This window comes from Aphelocoma coerulescens, chromosome 11, assembly GCF_041296385.1.
Source record: "Aphelocoma coerulescens isolate FSJ_1873_10779 chromosome 11, UR_Acoe_1.0, whole genome shotgun sequence".
NCBI lineage: Eukaryota > Metazoa > Chordata > Aves > Passeriformes > Corvidae > Aphelocoma > Aphelocoma coerulescens.
In genome coordinates, this window is record NC_091025.1 from 11,085,099 (window position 1) to 11,112,582 (window position 27,484).

General features: G+C 36.4%; 1 protein-coding gene across 9 annotated transcripts in view; it reads right to left on the minus strand.

Moving 5' to 3' along the window:
- Positions 1–27,484, minus strand: part of FTO (FTO alpha-ketoglutarate dependent dioxygenase) — a 330,070-nt gene that overhangs the window by 286,440 nt on the left and 16,146 nt on the right. For 8 of the 9 annotated variants that reach the window (XR_011154586.1, XR_011154585.1, XM_069027336.1 and 5 more), the window contains exon 2: positions 2,944–3,021. Coding sequence is in view for 7 of the 9 variants with exons in the window: in XM_069027336.1 (XP_068883437.1) it covers positions 2,944–3,021 (78 nt within the window). In the remaining 2 variants the exon portion in view is untranslated. Of the gene's footprint in view, positions 1–2,943; positions 3,022–20,420; positions 20,473–27,484 lie in introns of those variants that run through there. The other variant, XM_069027332.1, reaches the window with a different exon arrangement.

Genomic DNA, 27,484 nt, shown 5'->3' on the forward strand with positions numbered 1-27,484 from the left:
CCTGAACTGCCCCTTTTTTTTCTATCAGTGCTGCGTATGTCCAGCCTTTGAACAGTACAGTGAAAAAAATCCTTATAAACACCACCTAGTGAAATCAGTAACTGTAAATGTAAGACTCTGCAGTCAGATGTGTAGGTACAGGCTGATGGGAATCATAAATATTCTTTTGCAATCCTACTTAATAATGACAATATTATATATTGTGACATATAAAGATTATTACTACATTATTTCTTTCATTATGCAAATGCCCTGTATGAAAGAAAGAGCACTAACAGATCTATAGCAGTACCCCAGTATTTCTTTAAATAATTCTGTATACTGGACATAATCATGCCACATTACATATGCTATTATGGTATATTTGAACAGTCACTAATACGATACATTTTTAAACCACTTATATGAAAATATAAATACAGTGAATTTCTGACATGAATCACACACACGAAATTCCAAACAATTATTAGAAACAGAAGGAGGGAAATAACAATATGATGTAAAGCAATTAAACGCCTGAAAACATGGACTAGAAAGGAAGAACAGAGATTTTACAAAGGTAACAACATTGTATTTCCCTCCTGAACTGCAGAGGTAATGCCTTGCACATTTAGTTGCCAGCCAAGTCAGAGGCATGTTACCTTTGGGTTGTGCTTTAAGATCACATGCTTAAGAACTATTTTATCATTAAGGTATCTCAAAAGAAATCAGGAAGTGGAAACAAATTTCCAACACATCACATGAAAACAGCCTGGTCTTCTTTAAATCCCCAGCCAGTGCCCGTGCTGTGCCCTCCATAAGGAAAGAATTACAGGATCAGAACACGGGGTGAGTGCTGGGTTCACACCAGACACCTTGTTGTTTCAGGGGGATGGGGAAGGGCAGTAATCATGTACTCTGTGTTGTAACTCTGACAGCCAGTATTAAAGGTCAACCCACTGTTCACTCTGAAAGGAGTGGGTGCATTACAGGCAACTACAGGACAGAAAAAAAAAGCACGTTTGATGCTCAAATCATCTTGTGAATGTTACACACAAGACTTTAAATATGCTTTCACTTCTGATGGTGATACTTAACACAGAGAATCCCCCTATGGACTCACGTGACAGGATAAAGTTAGGAATCAGCAATAAGGACCCTTGATAAGCAACCAGCCATGTTCATCATGAAATGATAGTCTGCACTTCAAATATTTGGGAATTACCTCGCTACAGCCCTTTCTTGTTCAGTACTGGCTTTAAACACTACATTGTTTCAGCTTATGGCCTGGGGCCCATTTCCAAAACCCTTCATCAGGCAAAACACATTGAAAGAGGATGTCAGTGGAAGTTTTGCTTGTGATGGAATTTCTTACTTCTGTTCAGCCTGCACACTCCCATACCCAACAGGATATGGCAGATTTTTTTTGTTGCATCCTACCTAACTTTTCCAACATGTTCAAAGAATACTGTTTTGTAAGAGGTGGATCCTTCAAGGAGCAGAGCAGGTCTGTCCAGGAAAGCCAGACTATAAAACTAAACTGTATGTGATATTTTACTTTGCCGATTTGTTGTCTTCAAGCTCTCACCTTTCTTTTCCTCTCCAGCTGTAGTGCATTTAAGCATCATGGAACTTGCAATTTCTACAGCTGTGATTCAAGTAACATTCCATAACCACCACAGAATTCAAAAGGTGTTTGTGATGCTTATGGTTATCATATATACTTAAAAATATCTAGTATGCACACAAACACTACATAAAAAGTATAATTCTATATTTGCAAAAAGAATGTATCTAAACTTAATTAAAGCTTGAACAGGTGTGATTTTACTGCTTATCTTGGTCCCATTGTCTTCCACATTTATGGGTTACTGACCCTGAGCAAATGAGATGCCACTTGGGCAACCTTGACTCCACCTTCTCTTTTCACGTCAACTCCACAAGAAGGTGAATTTACAAAGATGGGGGGGAAAAAAAAAAGATGCTGGGCAAAGCAGCTCTTGGCAGCATCTGAGATAGAAGAGAACAAACAGGAGGGAATGTAACAGGACTAGGGAGGAGAAAAGACAGCTGCCTGATTCTTAAAAGGGGGAAGAGTTTCTTCATAAGCGTAAGTTTAAGACTGAAAGGAACGTATTTGGGCTTTTGTGTAAAGAAAGAAGAAAAAAGAAAATCCATCTGTTTTGCTCTTATAAATGTTCCCAGCTCTTGTCTGCTTGCACATCTCTGAGCCATGTATCAACACATGGCAGGCACCACTCCTGTGTTGGGTAACGTGAGCATGTTCACTGGAGCTGTTCAAACACCCAGGTGATTTCCTAGACCTTTTTGTCTTACCGTGATCCAATTTGATCTGATTGAACCTACCCTGAGTTCTGTAGCTGATGTAGCAAGATCCAAGATGGATGCAGAAAACTCATTAATTCATTATATTCTTCCATACACTCACTTGGTTTACTATTCACGTGGCTACTGGGCCTGATCTTACTTTTGTTTGGTTTCATTTGAGGCATTCCAGTTTCCACAGTTTGTTTTGTATGCAAAGTCTTAACAATTACTTATTGTTGGAAAGTAGAATTAAGCCCCTAAAATTTAAATTTCTATGTTAATATTCCCCCTATTATACTAAAAATGCTATAAAAGTCTCTTTACCATTCAGAAAACAATAAATTAAAAGAATGGTGACATGGATTTTGTTTCAACAAAGCATGAGATACTGTGATTAACTGTTATACATTACTGGTACTGAGGATACACACCTAAAAATAAAAGAAGTTCACTAAGTTCTCATTTGTGAATATCCTAGTTCTAGAGATCTTATTTCACACACCTGGAAGTGCATTATCAGCCATCAGGATATCTTTTTTCATATCAGATTTCACAGTGCTCTTCAAAGGAAGATTTATCTGTTGTTCAGTGCAAACAGCCATTTTAGTTTAAAATGAGTTAAAAGAAATACGTTACCAGCTGGTGGAAATCAGCATCGGCTGGTGTCAGATATGGAAGCCTATTCTCCCCAAGTTCTTCAAGAAGTTTCTTCTTCTGTTTTGGAGAGGTAAAATTGAAACAGAAAATTAGACTGAAAACCAAGAATAAACAGAGAAGTATAAAAGTAGTTGTAGTAAAATGACAAAACCATGTGCAATTACTTCTCTTACTACCTTCAATTCTGGAAAATTAAATAATGAAAAACAAATTTTAAAAATCCATGGAACTTCTCCACTTACAAAGCAGTAATTCAGTTTAGGTAGTTTTAGAGTACGTGAGTACTTTTACTCCTACATTCTTTTTTAGATAACCAGTCCTTGTTACACTGATCAAAATTCATCTTGGCCTCATGTTCTTCAGACCCGTGCCTACTTTATAATTACACGTTAATTTCTTATTTCCTTTTCATTTTGTTTTTTACTTCAATTTATGCATCCAATAGGTAAAAAGCTCATATTTCATCAAATGGCTCAATAACCCACTTCATTAAAATAATGAGCCCCAGTGTTGGGTGTACTCTAAAATATTTCCTGAAATGGTTTATGAAAGAAAAAGAAAGCACAGTGTACTGTACCCCAAAGCCCCCACAGCATGACAATATTTAAAATGCCATCCTCAAGACCTTCTATCCCACAGACAGCCATAAATCTGATTTGATGCTGGGAGTGCACAAAGAACCACCTGCCTGTAAGAACAGGTTTTCTCTGTCCCCTTGTTCTCTTACCTCCATTTTTACTTCTGGTTTAGAGTTAAGAGCATCTCCACCAATATTTAGTCAATGTGACCACTAATAAATTGCTAAGATAAAAGCCTGCTTTTTCTCCAAATTGTATCTTTCAGGTTTTAATTAATCAAAATAGATTTTTTTTGTGGCACTATACAATTAATTGTGTTAATGACTTGCAAAGTGCAAGATATGTGTGAAACATGCCATCAGAATTTTGGAATCAAACAATCCTGATCCCTGACAGGTCCATTCACACTTACCTACTCACAGACTAACTCAATGCTAATTCAGTATAAGTACAGAGTAACAACAGTGTAAAAATTATTGCAGTGGAAGTACTGGCCTAGAAAATTAATAAACTCCTTCCTCTACTTCTTTCTTTTAGCTTGCAGGGATTACTTTTTACAAACTTTGATTATTGACAAATTTCGACTTACTTGCAACTCAAAGACCATAAAACTGTATATGCCATAATGCTTAAATATATAACAGGATGCAAGCTCTTATTTTTATTGCAATACTTTCAACTACATAAACACTAGCACAAGAAACAACTCAAGTTGCAGCTCACTCAATATTTTTACGTTGTAAGAGAAAGACCAGATGGAAATGGAATACTGTTTTAAAAAGAATATTAAGGATATAATACAAAGGGAAACAGACTAAGTAAAAAAAAAAAAGGTATGACTAACACTTTCATAAAACTAAGTTCAAAATGAGGTCAAAACAGATCTTCCCTATTCTGGCACTACTATTTAAAAAAGGAAGAAAAAACATCCCATGTAGTATCTAATTCCTGGTTTATAACAAACATGTAAACAAGGAAAGCTGAACTCTGGAGTATAACTGAATTCTGTGACAATGAATTCCATTTATTCAGATTTAAGCATCAAGAAAGATGACAGAGACTTAAAGTCAGGTGGAAGTGTAGAGGATTTTAAGGTTCATAGATCAGTCAAACTACAATAAGAGCAGGTGTCTCTCACTCATCTCCACACTCACAATGTGCTGAGCACCAATTCTTAACAAGCCTGAGAAGAGCAGCACTGACATTCCTGAACTAGTGGTGTAATTTCTCTATGTCCTCAGTTTTCTTTGGGGACAGGCTGTTGGTATGTTGACATGAAGTCATTGGTGAAACCCAGCAGATTGTAACTTCAGATTAAGTTGACAGAAAATGACATGCTGATTTTCTGCATATTCTAAAACAATTACACTCCTCTATTACCAAAAGCTTGCCAGAACTTTATTACATGAAATTGCTGAAAACATTAAACTGGCTTTGTTATCTGTAAGATAAACCATATTAAACTGCAAGAAAAAAAAAAAAGGTATTTTAACATGGACTCACATCTGTGGGAAGAAAAAAAAAAGTGGGAAGAAGAGAGATTCTGACAATTTCTTTGTCAAGTATCAGGCTCTTGGCAAAAAGCACATAACATTAAAATGCACTCTTGTGTATAGGTAGTAGTAGTTCACATTTGATTGTCAGATCTGGCTAAGTGCCGCTCTTCAGCTTGATGTGCAGACTAATACACACAGCTGGGTGGTATAACATGCTGCTCATCTCTTATGCAAGAAGCTGTCACACAGATGTCAAAAACATCAAGCTACTCACAAATACCTCCAAAAAGTAAAAAAAAACCCAAAAAACTGAGTATCTGGCTATACCAGCTGGCTGATGTGAAAGTCTAAGCACTGTTACATAAGCATTGTTTATTGGCTCTTCAATCACATAAACCCCTAAATAAAAACTAAAAAATTGCCTCTATTTGAAGGTATCAGGCTTCTTAAAAAGCCTTTTTCTGAGTTTTACCTTTTAAAATTATCAACAGTGGAACAATTTATTCCAATACCAAGATTATATTTCTTACATTTTAAAAAACAGTGTGATTTTTATACACACATTAGTGACGCCAATACATGAAAGGTGATCTAAAGTGCACCATCCCTGTCACCATGCACTGTGCACTGCTTTAGAAACTTTGTTAAGTGCTCATCTTGGGCTTTCAGAAAGGCAAAAAGCTCTGCAAATACTCATTCTGTGGGCTGCTGTGAGTGTTTCTGGAGCTATTTTAACTGACTCTGCAACGAAAATCAGAAGCACAAATACCCAGTTTTAGAGTGTGCAACGAACATCCTGCAGACATTAACAATCTCTGCTCATTTATTAATAATAAATAGGATTATTAATGAGACAGTTGTAAAATTCAGCAAGTGGAATATTAATAATTGGAATCTCTCAATCACTATACTAGTAACTATTTATTTTTCCTGGCAAGAGAAGTGGTGCATCGTATGTTACAGAGCAAGAGAAGTAACAGAAACACAACTAAGACACATCAAAAGTACAAGCCAAAATGAAGTTATGTTATACACTTTTTTCTATTTTCAAATTAAGTGATGTAAGGAAAAGATGGGACTCAATGACATTTTCTGACCAAGAGGCATGACAATATAAAAACTTTCACAGCTGACATTTTTCCCTGTGGGGTGTCAGTACCATTCTCAGAAGGTTCCATTTCTCTCTTAATTGTAAGACAGAAGTTCAATATCTAGGCTATAAAGGCTTATGAAGACTTTAGTGTTTCTAACAAAGAATTCCTACTTAGTTTCCTCATCAAACAAGTCAGAAAACAATAGTTATTTTCCAATTTACAGATAATTTTCTTGGCTGAAACAATATACTATAAAAACTAAATTTATTATAATCACACTGAAATATTACTGAAATTAGTTCTGACAACAAATTTAAAGCTGCAATGGCACAACAATTTCTAACACGTAAAACCAATGAAAACATTAAGCAAAAGTTTGGGGCTTTTTCCCCCCCAAGTATCTGGCATAAAATGTACTGAAGAATTCATTGAAGCAATTGCAATTTTTAACACAAGGAAGACTTAAATCCATGCAAATTTCTTCTTGCCTATCTCATGCCTAGGTCTGACAAATGATCTTGCTGGGGCTAAAGGTGGGAACAAAAGGGTGCAAAAAGGTTTGTGTAGCTGCTCTGGAACATCATCTCCACTCCCAGCTTACAACAGCCCCTTTGCCTCAACTCCTTTCATCAGAAGTTCTTAAAACATTGTCCATTTTTTCATCTTAAAAAGTTTTGCTAACTGCCTACTGCAGTTTTTACACTTTTGAGACTACTCGATACCAGAACTAGTAACACACTTGAATTTTTTTGGTTTTAATGCAATCCAGTATGTTTGCAGAAATTTCAGGGATAGATATTAAAAAAAGACCCACTATTCAAAGCATAAGAAAGTATCATCTCCTTCTCCAATACTGTTCTTCCCAATTGTCTTTCATTATCCAAAGGTTTATCAGCTTCAGAATGCCTGAGAATACCTATTGTCATGACAGAAAGATCTGAATCACAGCTCAGATGCAAACCTTTGGTTTCTCAAAAACCTCTCCCATTACCTTTTCTACCCACATAAGGATGTCCATTAGGGCCTCTGTTTCCCTTTTATTCTTTTTTTTTTTAATCAACTGTAATAAAACATGGATTTCTTTCAAGTCCTGCATGAAGCAAAGGACTAGTGCTCTGAAATGCTTTAACAGTTTTATAAAGGAGGACGATTAAACATATAGCAAAAATTTTGTGACACAATACTAAGACCCCATCAAGAAAAAAGCCACCATTTTACAGGAATTTCCACATTACCTCCTAACAGTCTTTCACATGTCAGGGTTTTTTTTGTTTAAATAAAATTGGGATGGTTTCTTAAGGAAGGAATGTGATTTTGAAGTTGACATTTGTTTAAACTACAAGGCCTTCCAAGTGTTAGCTATTAAAACTTCATAGCTACCAAGAACATTCAAGTGGCTCACTAAAACAAGTTATGTCAGAAATGAACATCAAGTAATAAAAAATGCATTCTAAATGTACCATTACAGCTTTTATTTCTCCATTATCACATATATTAGATTTCAGATTTTTTTTTTTTCTTCAAATTATTTCTGTAAACTCTACTCATCAAAAGATCTTAAGGGACTGGCCAATTTTACAGCACCATTTACTGACATGAAAATGTTATATTGCCAGCCTACCCTTCACTACACTCAAGATTTACCAAAAAACATTGTCTGTGCTAAATTCTACAATACAGCCTCCCAAAAATACTGGTAGGTATATGACCATACTGTACCACATTTGCATACTATAAGCTGCCCTCCCCACTCCCCTAATATAAGTCAAAAACATTTTTATATTAAGGGAAAAACCATGCCTTACTATTATTCTATGTAAACTCATATTAAAATTATCTGCAACAGTCTAGCAATATTTCCTGTCCCATATAGCCACTTGCTAATTATACTACAATAAATTATACTTGTTATTTAATATAACCACAGTGAATCCTTTTCTTCCACTGAACAAACAGATCCAGCTACAGAAGTGAAAAAATACGGTTCAAGTGACCTGGGCACAAAAAAAATTACGTAATGAACAATCCACTGCCACACAAAGACCTCAAGACTAACATCAGCATCTGAGAGTAGCTGTCTCAAAGACTGTTTGATATTCTCTGCTGCAAAGGTACTGTTTGGCTTTGCTTACTAATTTCAACCTCTCTTACCCTTTCTCATAAATCAACAGGCCCAGGTTTTGGTTCACACACACACAGACCAGTCATGCATATGCACAACACACTCAACTGATGTAACTGAACTAAGAGTTAATTTATGCACTGAAGCAGTTTAGCAATGTGTGGAAAATGTCTGCTGCCAGTATCCCCTCTCTCCCCACCTTTAAGTGTTAAGGGCCCCTTAATTGTTGTTTTAACCTACAGGAACATTGTTCCTTTGGCCAGTGGCTGTTAATGGAACAGAACCGGCAATTTCCTTACCTAGCTGAGTGTAGATTTGTCACACATGGATTAGCACTGTAAGTCATCATAATTAAAATTTGAAGTAATAAATAGTTCAAACACAGACAATTCGGGCTGTCCCTAAGCCTCCTCCACATAACTGTGAATAAACTTCTACTTCTTCTACCATCACTGCAAGCACTTTGATACCATCATGCATGTCTTGTTCCCTCTTATCATCCGTGCATCCTCCTGCAGCAGGTACCAGTTAGTAAATGGGTCAGCTGTGTATTAGGTGAGAAGTAAGAACATTCAAACTTTGTTTGAAAATGATCAAGCTTCATTACGATCTCCAGTTCTTAGTTTCTTCTCATACATACAGACTCAAGATCACACGTGGACTTCAGAAAATACTTAAGACAGTGGATACTTTCAGTTCAATGTGGTTGTGAGTCACAATGAATGGGTAAGGGCACTGGAGCATTTCTGCAAGACATTCTTTGCACAGTTTCTAAAAAATAGCCAATAGTTTCTGAGAAACTAGATTTCTTAATCTAGCAATTCTTTACCAGCTTACCTCCAAAGAATCAGCAGACAGAAACCTTAGTGACTGTTACCAATTACTAATTCCGCATGATGCAGCAAAAACACCCCTACACAGCCAGTCCCAAGAAAACAAGGGGGTTTGACCAGCTGTGAAATACTAAGCAACAATATTTGACAGACAAAAGATACAATAAAGACTAAAGACAGATAAAATAAAAACTATAACAAGGGCTAATATTGAAACAAGGATACATTAGGTGTTGCTGTTGATGTTCATCTCATGTTCTAATGACATAAAGATACTGATGGTTCCTAACTTCTATGGAAATCTATTACCATGACACATGGCACTAGACCTCTGCAGCCTTAGGAGATGCATATTATGCTTAAGAATGGAAAATAATGCTGACATGGTGCTATTTCTCCCTGAATAACTCAAGGAAACAGAAAGAAACATTAAAGATCACCACATTATTTTGGGAAGTGCTGCATATCTGCAATGTGGAATTCTACAAACTCCACTGGGATTCAGTATCTAATTGATGTAGCAAAGTAAGAGCAAACACACTGACCAACAACCACAGAACAGAACAAGGACCTCCAGACTGAAACCCAAGGGCTAACACAGCTTCAAATGCAGATTCATAACCTTTGCAACAGGCTCATAACTTCTGTAGATACAGAAAAAGAACTTGCCAACACAAACTCTGGCAGGTCACACTAAAAGAGTTTTTCAGAACTACCAGCAAAATCAAAGATACAATTAATTTTCTTGCAGCTTTTCATCATTTCCAAAATCAACAAGCCTGGCAGGATTGCTGGTCTCTATATACATTGATGCGTAGTGATGTGTAGTAAGGATACTTTAAAAAGGGAGAAAAAACCTCTAAGTGTTAAAATATCACCCAGAAGATAAAGCAGTCAAAAGTAAAGTGAAAAGGATATGAAAAAAATATAGATATTTCCTTAAATACTTCAGTTTAGCATCAAATGCAGCTTCTAACCTGCCCTTGATGACACTGCAGAAGATAGTGTTAATGTAGAAAGAGCAGGTCTTAAGTGCAAATGCATGTGCCATGCAATCGGCTACAAGGAAGATCAATAAGGAGCTAGAGCATTAAATTTCACATACTGTAACTGTCATGCCCATTACACAGTATTTGAACATCTTCGCAGGCCATTAAAAAAATTGTTGATTCTTGGTATTTTTTACAGAACCAAATTATTTTCCAGAGATTTTATTAGCACAATAAGCACTATGAAAGTCTAAAAACACTTACAAACTTGGTGAAATCTGAAGACCTGTACAGCCTTCCAAGACATCATATTTACATATTTACAGAATGCAGAACTGTATTCTTCACTCCAGAATGAAAAGACAAGAAGATGGTTTAAAGCCTTACAGATAAAAGGAAATGTATTTCAGGAACCCTTTTCTTTTGTGTTAGTCACATTTCACCAGGCACATAGCTGATGTATTTTAAGGGCGGCATTTACCAGATAATTCTTGAGAGTGTGTGCCACAGCTAACAAAATCACTGCCAAAGAATGCACCAAAGGAAGGGGAATGCCAGTCCCCTGGGTTTTGGCTGCAGAAGCAGCACCGGACTTCTTGCCTCGTGCTTCTTGCCTCTGCTCTTCAATCTTTGTGCTTTGCCCTTTTCAAGGACACGATAAACTCAAATTTTCCTCTCAATGTTTCTCACTAGGGGAGGCTTTGAGCAGAAGCTTCATGCTCCCCAAAACAATTTAAAGGTAACCACTGATGTGTAATCATGGTTACAATGAATTCACTGTCAATATCTTTCCTAAACAGCACAACTGAGACATCATTTTTGAAGATACACATGAGAACAGAGTTAATACAGTTGCATCACTTTTTACAATGTATTTTAAAGGACAAAAATATTAGAGATCACATTATGCACATAAATTTAACATAACAAAATTTGTACAAGAGTATTCAGCGAGGAAAAGTGCAATTTGTAACATTTTACACAACTAGACCAGATAATCCTTGAGGTCCCCTTCCAACCCAGTATTTTATGATTCTGTGATTTATAAGAGTGACCTGTGTCATAAATGCACAGACACTGATTTGTATTTATTACATACTGCTTTCCTAATTTTGCATGCACAACACCATCAGTCAAATGATGGTAACACTCACTTAGAAAACCTAAATACTACAGTTGTTGACTCAACTTTATAAGACAACTATTTATGAAATACTGTTGAATTGAATTTTGGTATATAAATTCAAGAAAGATATTGCTATATGGTTTGCTGAAAAAAGGGTTTTTTTTCAAAAAAAAAGTCTTTTAAAGAAACTCCTCATAGTGAACAATTCAGACTTGGTTAATTTTGTTTAGCTTGAAGACTTTGTTTTGTTCACAGTCTCCAAAATAAGCCACATGGGGAACAGAAAGCTAACATTTATATGTTAAGTTGGCAGGTAACAATTAGCAAAATTCAGGGTCTGAAATGTTGGGCAAGTTCAGACCAGAAACAGGGAGCACAATTGCAAAGAAAGGATCATTAGGCACTGGAGGAGACACCTCTGTGAAACATGAATTCTCCCTCATGGGAATTTTTTCTCATATCAAGTTTGAAAGTTTTTACAAATGAGTGGTTCCCAAACTGTGTAGACCAGCAGACTACAGTGAATCATTCATATTTCCTTAAGAAGTTCTGCACATACAGCCTAACCAAATAAACTGGAGGCAGCAAAGCCACACTGACTGAAAGTTTGATGCATCTCGCTCCTCAGTTTGGTTTTGATTCATCACTTCGCCAGTCACCAGTGGTCAGTGAATCAGGAGACCTTGGTGTTAGAAATCCTCTTCTGCCTCACAATCCAAAAAAACAGGGGTTTGTTGGTATCTGTATTTCACAGTACTGAGAACATCTGCAGTACTATGGCAAGGTTGAAGAACTACAGCTAAAAGAAGGGCTACTCACATTTTATTCTTAAGCCATCTTTGCATTATGTAAATAATGTTCGGGTATACTAAGAGGTAGAGCACTGATGTGCTGTAAAAGAAGTAGATCTCTGTTAAGCCATTTTATTTGTGTCAAATCCAAGTGAATTTCATAATGCAAATCAAGATTTTGCTTAAGAATACATTTTTTGAACAAACTTAAGAACTCCTACATTTTCAAATAATGCTGTTTTAATAAAGCTATTCTGACTCATGAAAAGGCTAATACTTAATTTCCAGTTTTCATTTCTATTATTTGCATATACAGATCTTATTTCTCATTAACTTTTACCCTCACTTGCAATGTTCAGTAGTTTTGCAGAACAGCACTACTCAACTAAAATAGAAATGCACAAAAACTATTTAAGTCTTCCTTTCACATTTGTTCAGGAAAAAGTCTTGCCTGTCCTTTCTACCCATACACTTAAATTCCTAATTGGTCTAAGACTCTAGACAGTACTGCTGCTACCTCTGTGTTTTGACAATGTGAAGTAGTACAGTAATAACAAATCTTTTCAAAATAATCTCTTCCTTTCTCCATGCTATTCTCAAATACAGGCTGGATTTCTTAAGGTGAAAAAGAGAGAGGCTGGCACACAAAGGACTATTCCAGATTTCAACACAACTCTCCTTTGCCCTACTTGCTCCCTTCTGCTGAAAAAAAATTTCTTCTACCAAATTTAATAAATTAACAATTCCTACCAAGAGTACTAACTCACTCTAGAGTGGCTTGGATTCATTGTCTAAACAAAGGAAGAAGAGGGGCAGCCATGCTGATCCACAACATACTAAAGCTGTAGCAGGCTGATAGGAAAATACAGACATGTTTAATCAACTGTGTGGTGACACTCAAAATTGAATCCATCAAATGACCCAGTAAAGAAAAAGCACCAAATAATTTCTGATTGTATTTTTAAGTAAATATCTGTATATGTTACAGAAGAACATTATCAAAAAGCCCACAGCAAAACAATTGAAGGAACAGTGAGAAAATGTAAAAACCTTTTATATAAAGGGATACAAGCACACAAAAAATAATTCTAACATGGAAGTACAACTTGATGAAGAGAAGGATTGTTCTGAACTATCATAAAATTAAAGGCACACAGGAAAGTCTCCATCCAACTGAACATACTGCAGACACCTTAAAATCCAAACTCTCTTGGTTCCTTAGAGGATACATCAAAGACAAGAATAAATAAATTTCACTTCCTTCAGAATGTCTACAAGGACTGGAGTCAACCATTTTATAATTCGATACAGTGGTTTCGTATGTTGGGGTACTCTCAACCTGAAATTCAAAATTCTAGGCCACCCTTTCTGACACGTAGCCTGCATGTCTGTGTTAAAACCATCTAAGTGACAGCAGCTCAGTTGCATTAATAAGGGAGGCTGAGGGCAAGGAACTGACATTAAGAGAAAGCTGCTAGACCCACCTTTGTTCTTATTTGCTGGCTTAACATGCTGTATTACTTCTCCTTCTACAATGGAATTGCTTTAGCAGTAACTAGAATTCAAGAAGGGCTGAATGAAAAAAGAATGAACAATGCAGGATTTTAAAAAAATATTCAAAGGGAGGATTTTAAAATTAAATAACAGACAACTTCAAGAGCTTGTGACCCACATATAGCACTATATATGCTGCAATTCCCAACTAAACTAGTGACAAAGGCTTGATAGTCTCCATGCAGAGCTGAACTGCCATATGAAATATGCCTCAAACTGTTAGTTAATTTATTATGTAAGAATTCCATTAGATTTTTACATAGGAGTTTAACTGAAAAAAGACTACAGTTACCTAATAATTTTGGGAACACTTAACTTTATCAGCCCCTGCATTTGGAAAGAACCACGATGAGGATCCCTACTCACAGCGTTTATTCAGGGACCTATTTTTTTTTTTAATTTCCATGACAGGAATTTTAAGCAAAATCATTTCCAGATAGAAAAGTGCAAAAAACCCAAGTACTGTTTAACTTAGAATTCCTACCTGTATTTTCACATCAAGCAGACTAAGTTTGAACACCATGACAGCAGAGAGATCACCTGTAACATGCATATGAGACTTTTTCCTCTAGAACAAAGTACAGTTCTGTACCAAACTTCATGAAGCACTAGAACAGGCTCCTAAAGCCTGCCCTTGGTAAAAGACACTGCACTCTAATTTCTGTAGCTCCTCATTCCATTTCTCTTTTTCTGTTTTTAAGTTGACAAGTTAAATGTTCTATGCTTACAAGTTTTCAATGGCCTATTACAAAAAGACTCAAAGTTGTTTGCATTACACACCGCGGGGATTAAAAAGGAGTTAATATATATCTGTTCAGAACTATTGTGCAGAAAATAGCTGTGTTGTACAGGGCTTAGGCTGTGACCCGCTTAACTTTATTCATAGAATGCACAATCCATCACGTACAAAAACACAGAGGAAAATGTGAGGTGTTGGTAAGTACCGCTGTTAGCGAGAAATTCTGCTAATTATTACACCAAATAAGCATAGTCAACAGGCCAGAGCTGTGAGAGGGCATGTTTCAGGGCATTAAATGGCTGCCTCGGATGGAGATGAATATATTACACTATGCCCTTTAACAATAAAACAATTTCCCTGACACTCGCCGGCGCGGGAGCGCCAGCGCTCAGGGCACAGGCGGGCCTCCAGCGCCACCTAGCGGCGGCACCGCGCTGCGGCCGCGCCTCTCCGGCGCAAAGCCCTCAGGGAGCGAACAGCGGCCTCGGCCCAGCGCGGAGCCAGCGCAGCGCAGGAGAGGAGCCTCCCTCCGTCCCGGAAAAACAGACAAAGCGGGGTTATGGCCAGACAGGCTCCTCCTCTTGCTTTATAACTCCGACACACGCGGCCTTAAATAGCTGGTAACGCGATACACACAGTTTTACTACAGCCTGCTCTTACAGTCCAAGCCAGCGCATCGTAAAGCCTGTGCGCTGGAGGCTTTGGATAGTTTTTGAAATTGATTTTAGGAAAATATTTCATCACCTTAATATTTTTAATTCCCCCCCCCCCCCCCTCTGTTTTAAATGGACTCTATCATTACTATTTTTATCTGGAGTACTTTCACAGCTTAATAAAGTGTTCTAGAGGCTGCAAACTTTACACGTTCTTCCATTCCTTGCTTGCATGTTGACATTTTGTATACTCCTGACATCGTATTTATTGTCACTACAATGGAGTTACAGCCATCCCACATCTCCCTTACCCTGCTTCTCTTCTGCTGATCAGTGCTGCAGCTCAGTGCTGAGGTTTGTGCAAGCTAAACTTATGCAAACTAAACAACCCCACTCATGAAAAGCCATGAAGAGGTTGAAATACGTTTCATGATGAATATAAATTAATGTGTGAATACCAGCACAATTGTCTACCAAGTTAAAAAAAAAAAAAAAATCATTCACATGCTTAGATCAAGTTAAAAGCATAGATTACAAAGAAGGATGCTAGTACGATCCCTGCCATTAGTCTCTCCATTTTTATTTCACAACAATTTTACAGGAAAAGGCAAGAAAAAGTCTATGTTCTCTAGCCACTTAGCACATGGATACCATTCATTTATGGACACTCTATATATTGATGAATCAATTAAAAATTCTACATCTGAACCCCACATCTATCATCACGAAATGAACAGCAATATATTAATACTTTATAGTACTAATTTCCGCACAAAATCACCCTCAACCAAGCTGCTTCCTATTACTGGTATTAAATTGCCACTTCTCATTACTCCAAATGTTATTTGTTTCATTAAACTAAACAAAAATAATGTAATTTAGCATATGTAGAACTGTATACTACAAAACAAGGGAAAAAAAAATCAAAAATCCCCACCTGGGAGACTTACTGCTACAGGAGGACACCAAATGTCTGTTCTGATTGAAATATAACTTGTATCACAAGATGCTTAGAGGTTGCTTTAAAAATAATTTCTCCAAATTCTGAAGCCACAAGGAGAAGTGTGAGGGGCAAGAATGAAGAGGAGGAATAACAGCTTTTAAAACATTGCTCATGAAAACATTATGCAGGCTGCAACAGAACAACACTTGCAGAGTTTGTCTAATGTCATTTTCCTACTGCAAACTCAGTGAAATGGAAATATAAAACTTTAGCAAAGTTTTGTATGTTCTCAGGCCCTGGCCATTGCTTGGTCTAGAGCTTGAGGGTTATATAATGAACACAGAATCTTATTCAGTTATGTATCTGCATCAGGAAACTCTGAAATTATGTGTGATGAAAGAAGTTTCTAAAGTTAAAATTCTCATTTTGATGGTTAGATTAGGACAATACAACCACATGGACTAAACCTTCCATTGTATTAGGCAAACAGTTATGATATAAAGTGCATGAATACTGCAGTACTAAAAACCCCTTAGAAATCCAAAGGGGAGAAGCTTCTCTCAGTGAGTGGGCAGCACACTGTAACTCTAAGTTTGCAAACCTTTACTGTAAATACACTTTAAGTATTTGAATCGATACTCTACTTTAGGACCTAAACTGCTGCCACAAGAATCAACATTGTCCCTACTTTAAATATGAAGTAAAAAAAGCAAGATAAACTCATTCCTTATGTGTCATATAGAATTCTGCTCATGACTTCTCAAACTGCTCTTTCAGATTCAAAGAAAGTACTTGTACTTTCTGGTGCACTGACACCTTGGAAAGATCAAATGAGCAGACTGGAGGGAAGATGTGCTGATACAAAGCAATGAAAAATGGTCAGGATGTGTAGAGACCACAAGAGAAAGAAGGCAGCATTAACAGCAAAAACCAAGTGTAAGCCCCTGTTTACCATAGCAATGAACAAAAAAAAAGTCCGAAGTCTGATGGTCACTGAAGTATTATTGTCCAAGCTTTTAAGAACCTGTTGTTTCCTTGCTTTTATTACAATACTTACTGATTTCTAACACAGAGGCTGTGTTAGGAAGAAAAATGCTTTAAACTAGAGTAATTCCTGATCAGCATAATAGAAGTTTTAATCCAAAAAGATCCCAAACTAGCAGTTGCCTTGAAAAACACATATGCAGATCACCTACTCCAAAACAGGTATTGTTTCTTAGGGATCCTGAGATGCGCAGCCCTCTGAAAGCCAGGGGCATGCTCCTGCACTAGATTCCAGATTCAATCTGAAATTTAAATGCTGCATCATTTCCACTTCTTGATACCCAAGAAACAAACAAGGAATATGGTTCAAGTTTTAGACAATGGAATGAGCTTACTTGGGTTTATCTTCAGTGCAGTCCCCATTCAAAACAGCTCACATCCACTGGCATCAAGTTATCAACATTCTAGCTCTGTAGCCCACATCAATTTTACAGCCACAGAGGAATGCTCCTCAGAACAGCTATCACCTCCAAAACTTTTTCCCCTCAAAGTAAAACTTGTCCAGGAAAAGAACATATCACATTAAATTTCTGTCACATTCCTTTTGCAAAGCATATCATTCACATATTTGCAGGAATATAACATTTTTTTCCCTCTTGAAATATATCAGCCCTTTTCTCCACAGGATTCTTTCCTTAAAAGCTGTAAAAATGTATTTGCCCTTATACCTCAAGAAACGCTTGACTGACCAAAGTTCAACTTGTTATATGCCTTAGATATTCCAGATATTCATAATTATTAATATTCTCAAATGATGCAGATTACTCATAGACATTGATTGGATGCCCACACCAAAGCCACTGCTAAGAAAGGAACTGCCAAGCATCTTTCAACAAGAAGTTTCCCTTACCCACTTCCAAAGGATTATCTTTGCCATAAAATATTGGAACAAAATAAAAACCAATCTCACTGATGATTAAAAGAAACAAATTCTAGAATTGTGGTCTATGTTCTCTTTTGGTGTCCCAAGAAAAGGAATATACGAAAAAGTGGCTTGATAGCACTCGATTTTACTTCAGTACTAATTTGTTTTAATTACATGATATGACAGATCATTAAATGCAAACAGGTTCATCACAGTATTTCAAAAATATTCAATTTACTGTCACCATTGTTTTATTTCTTTCCTATAAGTGAAAGCTATTTGGAATGCATTTAGAAGGATAAAAACCTCTAACAAAATTCATACGCTCCTCAGTATAACAACTGTTATCCTGTGCTTCTGATAAAGTAATTTCCTTTTAAAAGTATGTGGGAAGTCAAGAATTACCTATTTTAACAATTCCAGTGGAAGGAATACCAACTGTTCTACAACCATAATTTGCAGGTACCCTCAAAAACCAAAACAAGGCACATAAACAATATCCTGCACTTCAACAACTCTGGAATCAATAAAATGGATTTACTCCTATGAAACTGCTCAGCAGTGAAGAGGGCAGGAGGACTTCTTGCTTTCATCAACTCTTTCAGGCATAGCCAGAGTACAACTTTCTTTAGGACACAGTTCTCCAGACAGCTCCTATGTTAAAAAATGCAATGTAAAACTGAGGTAAGGCAAAGTAGAGTGACTCTAGGCTTCTGGTAACAAGTTAAAATCTACTATGGTTAATATTAAGCATTTAGTTATTACCCAATTATTCTTATTTCTGAACTCAGTACTGTTTTTGCATTATGGTAGGTATGGAGTGATATTAGCACCTGGAGATTACACCAATAAAGTCTTGAAAATTGTTTTGTATGACAGTAGATCATAATATGTGTCTTACAGAGAAACACTGCTAGTTATTAATAAAAAGTTGTCCTATAGAAAGGTATACTATATCACACTGGGGTTTATCCACCTTACTGCAGAGACAGTGTCTTTTCTGCTGTCAAAATGCTTTTGCTATATGTAAATATTTAATGTTATTACCATCATTCACTCAGTGCTCATATTGTCTGTTCAAGCATCTATTACTGTCTGCTAGATACACTTGAGGATAACACTTATTCATGTCTACTGCTCAGTCACATGCAGGCCCTGCTTCTCAAAGATTCTTCAAAGTCCCATAATTTATTAAACATCACACAAAGGCCTGTATCATTTGCAGGATTTTACTTGTGCAAGTGTAAGCACTAAATGCATGGAATAGGCTACAGCACTACCATGCACTACCAAGACTGAACTTTTATCCAGGGTTCTGTAAGCAATTTACATCACAGAAATAAATTCTACATTTCCTGAACTCTCAGGAAAGAATGATAGATTTTAACAGAAGGACACTGAGTGCATTTTAGTTAACATAATTCTCTGAAAGGAAATAATCAGTGATCAATTTACACCTAGTTGTAGTTGCATTCAGCACAATTTTTTTATATTTACCTAAATTCATATCCCTGCATAAAATATATATATATCACATACATAATTCAAATATTATCACCAATGTTACCCCTTGATATACCTTCCAGTAAAATATGATAGAAATCAGCTTTCTAAGACACTGAAGTCCTGTTAAGACATACAGTAAGCTAGACTCCTCAAGCAGGACAGTCTCTCTAGGTTTGAAACGAGGTTTTGTTTCAAATCTCAGTTTTAGTTTAGACAAAAGATTTTTTTAAATTTTTTTGTTTGTTTTGTTAGGAAACAGTAAGAATCACAAACAGACTATCCTAAAAAGTACAAGACTGCACAATTATTCCTTCTATCCCAGTAGACCCTGACACTTTATATGACAAGATCTAACTGTTCATCAGTGAGGCTAAAAGAAAATGAAAATGTTGAATTCAAAAGATCTGCCTTTCAGTTAACATCCTTAATGTAAATTAGGGTTAAATGTGAATAAAATTAATATTTCATCATCTCAAAAACTTCTATTCCTTTCTTCTCTTTCAACACTCAAACTTAATTATAAAATAATGTAAAACAAGTGTAAATTTAAAAGAATCATTTTGAAGATTCGCATTAATAGTTCAAGACCTATTGGCATGGATGAAAAGAAGGGGAGTCCCAACATTATGTTGCTTTAAAGCACAGTGTGATTCTATTCCTTGCCAAGAGACAGCAGGAGCCCAGCACAGGGGAGTGCTGCGGTAGGGAAGAAGGGAGAGAGTGGGATGGAGAAGCATTGCAGGAGCAGCACAGCAAGGCTGACCTCTGCTAAAAAGTCAAGGGCAGCTACAGGAGCAGGGAGTGTTAGGGAGAAGAACAAGAAACCCTGTGTTCAAACTGCTACAACAGGGCATCAATATATTGCTTCACATATCACCATGGAATAAAAAGTTCCTGTCATACAGGAGCACAATCCAATATTTTGTTATGATGCAACATGATATACAGGAAACAATCCAAAACCAGGGAAAAAAAAGCTTCTGACATCAGCACAATACTTCTCCAAAGTCTTGCAGCACTTATGCAATCTAACCCGCAGCCCTCCTAAACTTTCATTCTGAAATCCCACACAAGGGGAATCCTATGGTATTAAAAAATAAAAAAAAAATGCCCTAGGGTATACCATCGTGTCCTGCAGCCATAGGGAGGAGGAGAGAAGATCCAGCAGACAGGAATTGTGCAGCAAGATTGGTTTATTTAATTATTTTACAAACTCTTTTATAGACTTTTTTCTTCATAGTCTAACTGGACAAAGGATCAGCCAGCCCTTGGGGGTGATTGGCTAAAGTCCTAAAACATCCATTGTCAAAATATTTTTCTACTGTACTATAAACAAGACTTCTCAAGGCTGCAGGTGTTTGGTTGTTTACATAACTCTGCTACCTCTTCTGCGAGACAGAAAAGTCTCTCATGGGCTTAGAAAATAGCAACAAAATCCTTGCTAGCAGCATTTTTGTATCCACACTATGGGCCTTACAGTTTTGCATAGTGGTTACTCTCGCACAGTCTATATATATTTACAGTCAAAAAACAAGATACAAAAGCTCAGACTTTAATAATCTGTCTCTCCATGAAAGGCAATTTGTCTGTAAAGAACCAAAGCAGCTCGTTCCACCACTCTTCTCTATGCAAACTTTGAACTAAGCTCAGGTTAGTTGTTTCCACAAAAAGTAATGAAATTCAAAATCCCTGATGTGTTTCCCATTCCTTTCTTGAACATAACTGAAGCACTTTGTCACTTGAAAACAACACACATAAATGAGTTTTCATTGCAAGCACCAGTCACTCAGGGTAAGTATTTGAATGCTGAAAACCTGAAACCAAGAACTTCTTTCAAATCAGCTTTTGACTACTCTGAGTTTACAACTTTACCTTCATTGCTTATACCCTAAAACTTCCCCATATACCTGCTAAACTTCTTTGGACTAGAATTCTCTTGATGTTTTAACCTATCTCAAAAAAAATTTGGCTTCTATGAGAAGGTGCATGTTTCATAAAATTGGTTCTTTAAGTCACATAGTGAATTCTAATATTAACACCATTCAGCAAAAATCCAGCGGATGATTTTTAAAGCATACCACTCTCCAAAGCTCTGCTTTACCAAAGTGAACACACCACTAATAGACACCATTGCTCAATCTCCTGAGCATAATGCAACTTTTCCTTCTAAAGGGAAAACTCAAACCTGGTTGGGTGTTATGGTTAACCACTCCAAATACAGACAAGTTCTCCCTGGAACAAGCACAGGTGGTTGTTTCCTTTCTGTCCTGCTCAAGTCAAAGGTTTGAGAGAGAGAGAGAGAGAGATGTTTTTTGTAAATACCATCAAAATAAGGAAAGAGGAACTTGATTTTCTGCAAAATATTTTTCTCAGCACAAAGAACCCAGCACCCTACAAAAACTACAAAGGCTTATTAGATGTGACCATCACATTGCTGGTATTTTGTATTTATCCCTTTATTTATTAGGTATTTATCCCTTTTCTTAACTATTTAACTTCTGCTAATTGAACTTTAAATAAAACAAAGTGGTTAAATAAAAAGTGGTCTTATTTCCCCCTCAAATAATGTTATCTTGCCCCTTTCTGCAATAATTTTCTTCACATGGACTTTGTTTACTGTACTCTACCACACAACATTTTAAAACCTGAATCCCAATCAGGGCTACCCTCATTAAAAATGTGACCTTTCACCTTCACTGAAGCACTGCTAACATAAATTACATTTTGTTGTGGCCCAAAGGTGATAGAGATGAGAGCAGGATAAACAAGGTATAATACAAAAGCCAGTTGGGTCAGCCTTTCATTACAGCCCTTTCAAAAGCTATTAATCTCGCTTGTAGTCAGTATGCTGAAAATAACTACTTCTTCTAACCTACATTGTACTCCAAAGTAACCATAAGGACAGGTCATGCAAGATGCAAATAATTCTTGGTCCTCATAAAACCACTTCATATGGTACTAGGTGAACATCCTGGCAGGTTACTTCAAATCTCTCACTGATCAGAGGACTCAACAATATCAATTTGGCCAAAATACACCACAAATAACAGACATTAGTTGATCACGTTAAATTTAAAGCAACTATAAAATAGTTCTTTAGACTTTAAAATGTGAATAGAAAATGCTATTCATCAAGTTCAGCTTAATTTGTGTTTCAAGTCAGGGTCCACATTTAAAATAATAGAAAAAAAAAAGAAAAGTAGGCATTACTATATTTCAAAGAACCTGACAAAAGGCAAGTACAAGCCAGTCCTTAGAAATACCATGACAGATTCTAGTAGTAGGCAACAATGATTTTGTCTACCTGGATCCCTCTTTTGGTACTTCATGGCCAATTACAGTAAAAGTTGCTCAACAGGATACACACATAAGAAAATTCCTGTCACAGAGCAGATGCAAATTTAATTACTTTAAGTTAAACCTTCCATCTTGTCTAGAGGTCCTTCAAAAATGCAACTGTAAACAAGCACTACATTGCAATCAGGTGTCAAGGGCTTATTTGATCTCTTACAAAATATGTCACAAATCACTGGCAGAAAGTGGGTCGAGAGGGAGAACAAAGGAAAGAACTGTCAATGGACTAGGTAGCTCATGTGAGCGTGCCTATTAGTGCACTGGATCTTTCTGCTCCTGTCTAATGCTGTCCATATAAAACCTTCTTAGTTTGACAGTGTTCTGTTATCCTGCATTTGATGTAATTTTTCTGTAGTAAGCAAAAGAGAAAAAAAAAATATATGTGAAAAGAATTGATAGAGTAACCAGAGAAAACATTGAAGATACCAAAATTATTTATTCTGCTAAAATATCAATTTTTGTGCTATTCTTCATGTGTGATATGTTACAGAACTTCTAGAAAGCTCAACATTTTTGAGAAATAATCACATAAAAGCTGGAAGTAAATTACTTTACATTGCAATAGAATTATAGATGGCCCCAAATAAGTAACACACGACACATTCTTTTAAGGAAGAAAATTACAACATTGTACAACTGGCCAGAAGAAAAGCATGTGTACGTGATGAACATATTTTGCCCTCTGAAACACCAGGTACTTTTGAGGGACTAGTGTTAAAATACCAGACAGCTCTCTGCAGTCCTCTGGTGGTTCTAAAACGCTGGTAGGTCACTGCTCATGAATCCCTGCACTATCAGAATGAAGAGTGACAAAGTATTGGTAAGGTTAAGGAATTTATGGATACACAGTTATGAGGACGCAAGTCTTATGGCAGGAAGACTCAGTAGGTATTTTATTTAGTAGAAGAACCCCTCAGATGTACATAAATGCACAGACCTTTTTCTGTACACACTCAGTTTAAACCATTCACCACAGAGTTAAAACTATAATTTAAAAATTCATAACTGAATATGCCAACATCTCTCAGAGTTCTTAACTGAGATCTGTGGAGTTAAACAACAGATGACCTGTGTAATTTCAGCAACAAAGACTCACTGGTCTGCACAGCTCAGCTTGTCTGCTATAAAGAACATTTTGGGGGTGTGAGGGCAACTAACCCAAAATACACTGGGCCACAACAGCCGTAGGTATGTCCCTTATCAGACCACCCAGAGCCACTAAGCAAGGTCAGTCTAGCTTTAGGACACACAAGCTCTTCTTCAGCCTTGTCTAACTTTTATAACCTTACAAGTTGGTCTAACACATTATACCTTTATCTATCAAACTTGTCTCAACACAGCAAGGAAGATACCAGAACTTAAACACTGCTGTCAGAAACTCAAACTTCATTTTCTCTGATACAAACAGCATAACTTCTACTTAACATTCACTGGAGATTTTGCTTAAGCGCCTATTCAAAAGAAAAAAAAAAAAAAGGAAAACCCCTCAATTATGGTTGCTCCATTTTACAGTGCTTTTTCATGAAACCAAAGTATATCCTTATTACCTGTAATACAACAGCTTTTTCAAAAATAGTACCTTGAAGAGTCAGTTTAGAGAAGCCCTACCAAGTCTGACAAAACAGGCCAAGGAGTTCCTCTTTCATACAATCAAAATTGCCCAAAACTGGGGAGGAGGGAGGAAATATCTTCCTCTTAGGCTTACAAAATCAAGCCTTTCTACATTGATCTAAGCCAACAGAGCAGATAAAGAGCAAGAATAACTAGGAAGCTGCCTGAGTTGGATGAGGACTGACTTTGCTCACTATACAGGCTGCTATTTTTGCTATTTAATCAGAGCTGCATGTCATATTTATCAAACTGGTAAATTTAGTTTAGTTCTGTTTAACATATGTGTCTCATATACACTTCCTTGCTACTGAGCAAAGAAACCAAATTGTTAGTTTTCCAACCCAGTTCTCCATATTAGCAGAATACACACCTGTAAGAAAGAACTTGGACAGATGACACTCACACTTATTTCAAAAAGAAAAATTTCCTCTTGGTTCAAACCCCCCATGCCCCCCCACTCCCACCCCCCAGAAAAAGAGCTTTAAGTCTAAACTATTTTATTCATATATTAAATAACAGACTAGTTGCAATCACTTTGCTTAGAATTGACTTTTGTTAAATCCCCAAGATGACTCTAACACAACATTTACGAACAAAAATGCCCTAGATCTATTTATCTCATTCCAATAAAATTTAAATAGTGCAACACATTATTCATCTATCCATATTATAAACTGTTGTGTACATTAAGTGTATAATATTATTAACACTAATGTTTCTGTAGGCTATTCATTAAATAAATGGTAGACACAGTAATTCCATCTATTACACATGGAGCTCAATAACAGCTGTAAATGAGAAAATTGTAATAGACATGCTGAGTAATAATCAGAACTAAAACGACAACTGTAACAATATATCCATTGTGTAAATGTTCTGATTATAGAAACACAGACTAATCTGTAATTTTTCATCATTGATAAACATTGGTAACCAGCCAGAATTTAAATTATATTTTATCCAGTTACTAAAACACAGCTACAAAATCTACTTGATTTATTAATTTAACAAGATACAAGTATTTTGTTTACTATGACACAGAAATACGTGCAGCATGACATCAAGTCACCATACCTGCCTAAAAACTACAGCTAGCAAAATGCATTATACCTTTCCACATACGTAGACACAAATCTGACATACAGAGTTTTGCCAGTATCATGTCATAAAGCTATACTGGCTTGTCAGTAGAAGTTCTCTAAGGCTTCTTGTTAACATTTACAGGCACCACATAATCCCTGTTTAGAGCCTGCTAGAGCAACTGCTCATGTCATAAAAGAGACTGAGGTAATTTTCTAGTTTGAGAGCTTTGGTGATCCTAGTAAAAATCTTTTAATTACCTCTAATGTCTTAACATTTTTACTACTGTTCATGGAATAATGCCTAGAAATTATCTGCAGAAGCACAAAAAAACTGTGGCATGCTACAAACACAATTGACTAACACTGTAAGGTTACCCAAGAAAAGCCTGGATCATTCCTAAGAATAACTGCAATCAAAGGCCTAATATTTGGGATATGAGGCACTACATTGCCTGATACAAAATTGTTTCAGTGAAACACCTGGCTCAATTTTCTGCAAACTGCAATTTATTAACAGGAAAAGACTCAATGTAGCAAACACCAGGGATTATTAGGTAAAGGCTCCTTAGGAAAATGACATCTGTACCAAGAGTCACACAAACTTGCCAGCATATGACTGAAGAGGTTGAGGTGTGGTCCACCTTCCTGATACTGACCAGATGGGGAAGATGCTGCGATTGGCATAAAGCCCAAGGAAAAAGAAATCTGTGGGGACATGGGGAGAGACAAACGTATTTGACAAGAGCTCTCTCCCAGACACCATCCATAGGGATCCTTCATTCCCCTTTGCTTATATTGTTACTGCATATGCATAGGATGACTGAATATATTATGCACGGGAATTAATCACGCCACTGGCACTGTCAAGAAGTCACTGAGCTTTTATTACGCATGCAAAGTTCTGCCATTTTGCACACACAGATGAAATTTGGAATTCTCAAAGAATTTCAAAACTAAATTAGAAAGGAGAGAAGATTAGGCCTAGGGCCACAATAGTAGGGAAAATTCCACATGCAAAGGAGATTTTCTAAGAGTAAGTAAATCCATTCGAAGCAGTTCAGACTGTTTCAGCCAGGTACCTCTCTGAAGGACTCAATGGCCAAGACCCAGCAGGTACTTATGCATGAGCAGGTCACATGATATCCACAACTATTTGTTTGGATTTTGTTTTCATTTTTATTATTTGTAGCTATATTAACATTCCGTGCTTAAAAAATTCTTCAATTTTTTTTTGGCAGTAACAATTAATTACTCTCCCTCACTACTCCTCACGAGAAAAGAATTAGCAGATGCCCAAGAAAAATTACTTGCCTTTACCAAAATTGATGCACCTACATTGCCAAACAGCCTCTCTTAAACAGCAAACCACACATGTAAATTCACTTACATATATGGTATACAACAGTCACTCATTACATTTCAGTCTAATAAATGCTAGAATATTACACAAGAATCCACTAGATGTCTGGCTTTGTAACTCACTTTTTATTGACTCTCATTCAGTTCTGTGTTACTTTTCTGCTTATCTAATCTTCCTCCCAAAATACCACACTGCCTAAGTATTTTATCATCTTTCAGCAAGTCCCTCTTTCCTGAGTTCTTATTTTGTTCCTTCATTGCTTACTGCCCAACTTTACTACTGACTTCATTCTCTAATTTATTTTCTGTAGGAACTGGATTATATCCTGTTCTTTACTTAAATTCCTTGGAATAAATTATTTACAAGAAAACAATAACAAGTTCCTCACTGATTATGAAACAAACTGGGCTTTTTAATGCAAATTTCTAAATACTCTTTAATCACAAATTTGGGTAAAATCATGGGCAGTTAAGTATGAGCCAGTGTAATACTGAATTCCATATACACTTAAAAATTGAAAGAGGAAAGTTCTGTAAAACAATAAGCTTTTACTTTATAACTAGCTACTACCCTTCTGGGACATAATCAGAAACATTCTACAGTAATTGATAAATTCAAATTCTTGGGACTGTTCTTTCAGTTTTCAATACAGATATCAGTTTATAACCATACCAAAAGATTCAAGAATTAAATTGATATTTCCACAAATATTGCTATACTTTCAATAGTTTAAAATAACCTTGATTTAATTCATCAGCTTATCATTCTCAAAATTCTTTC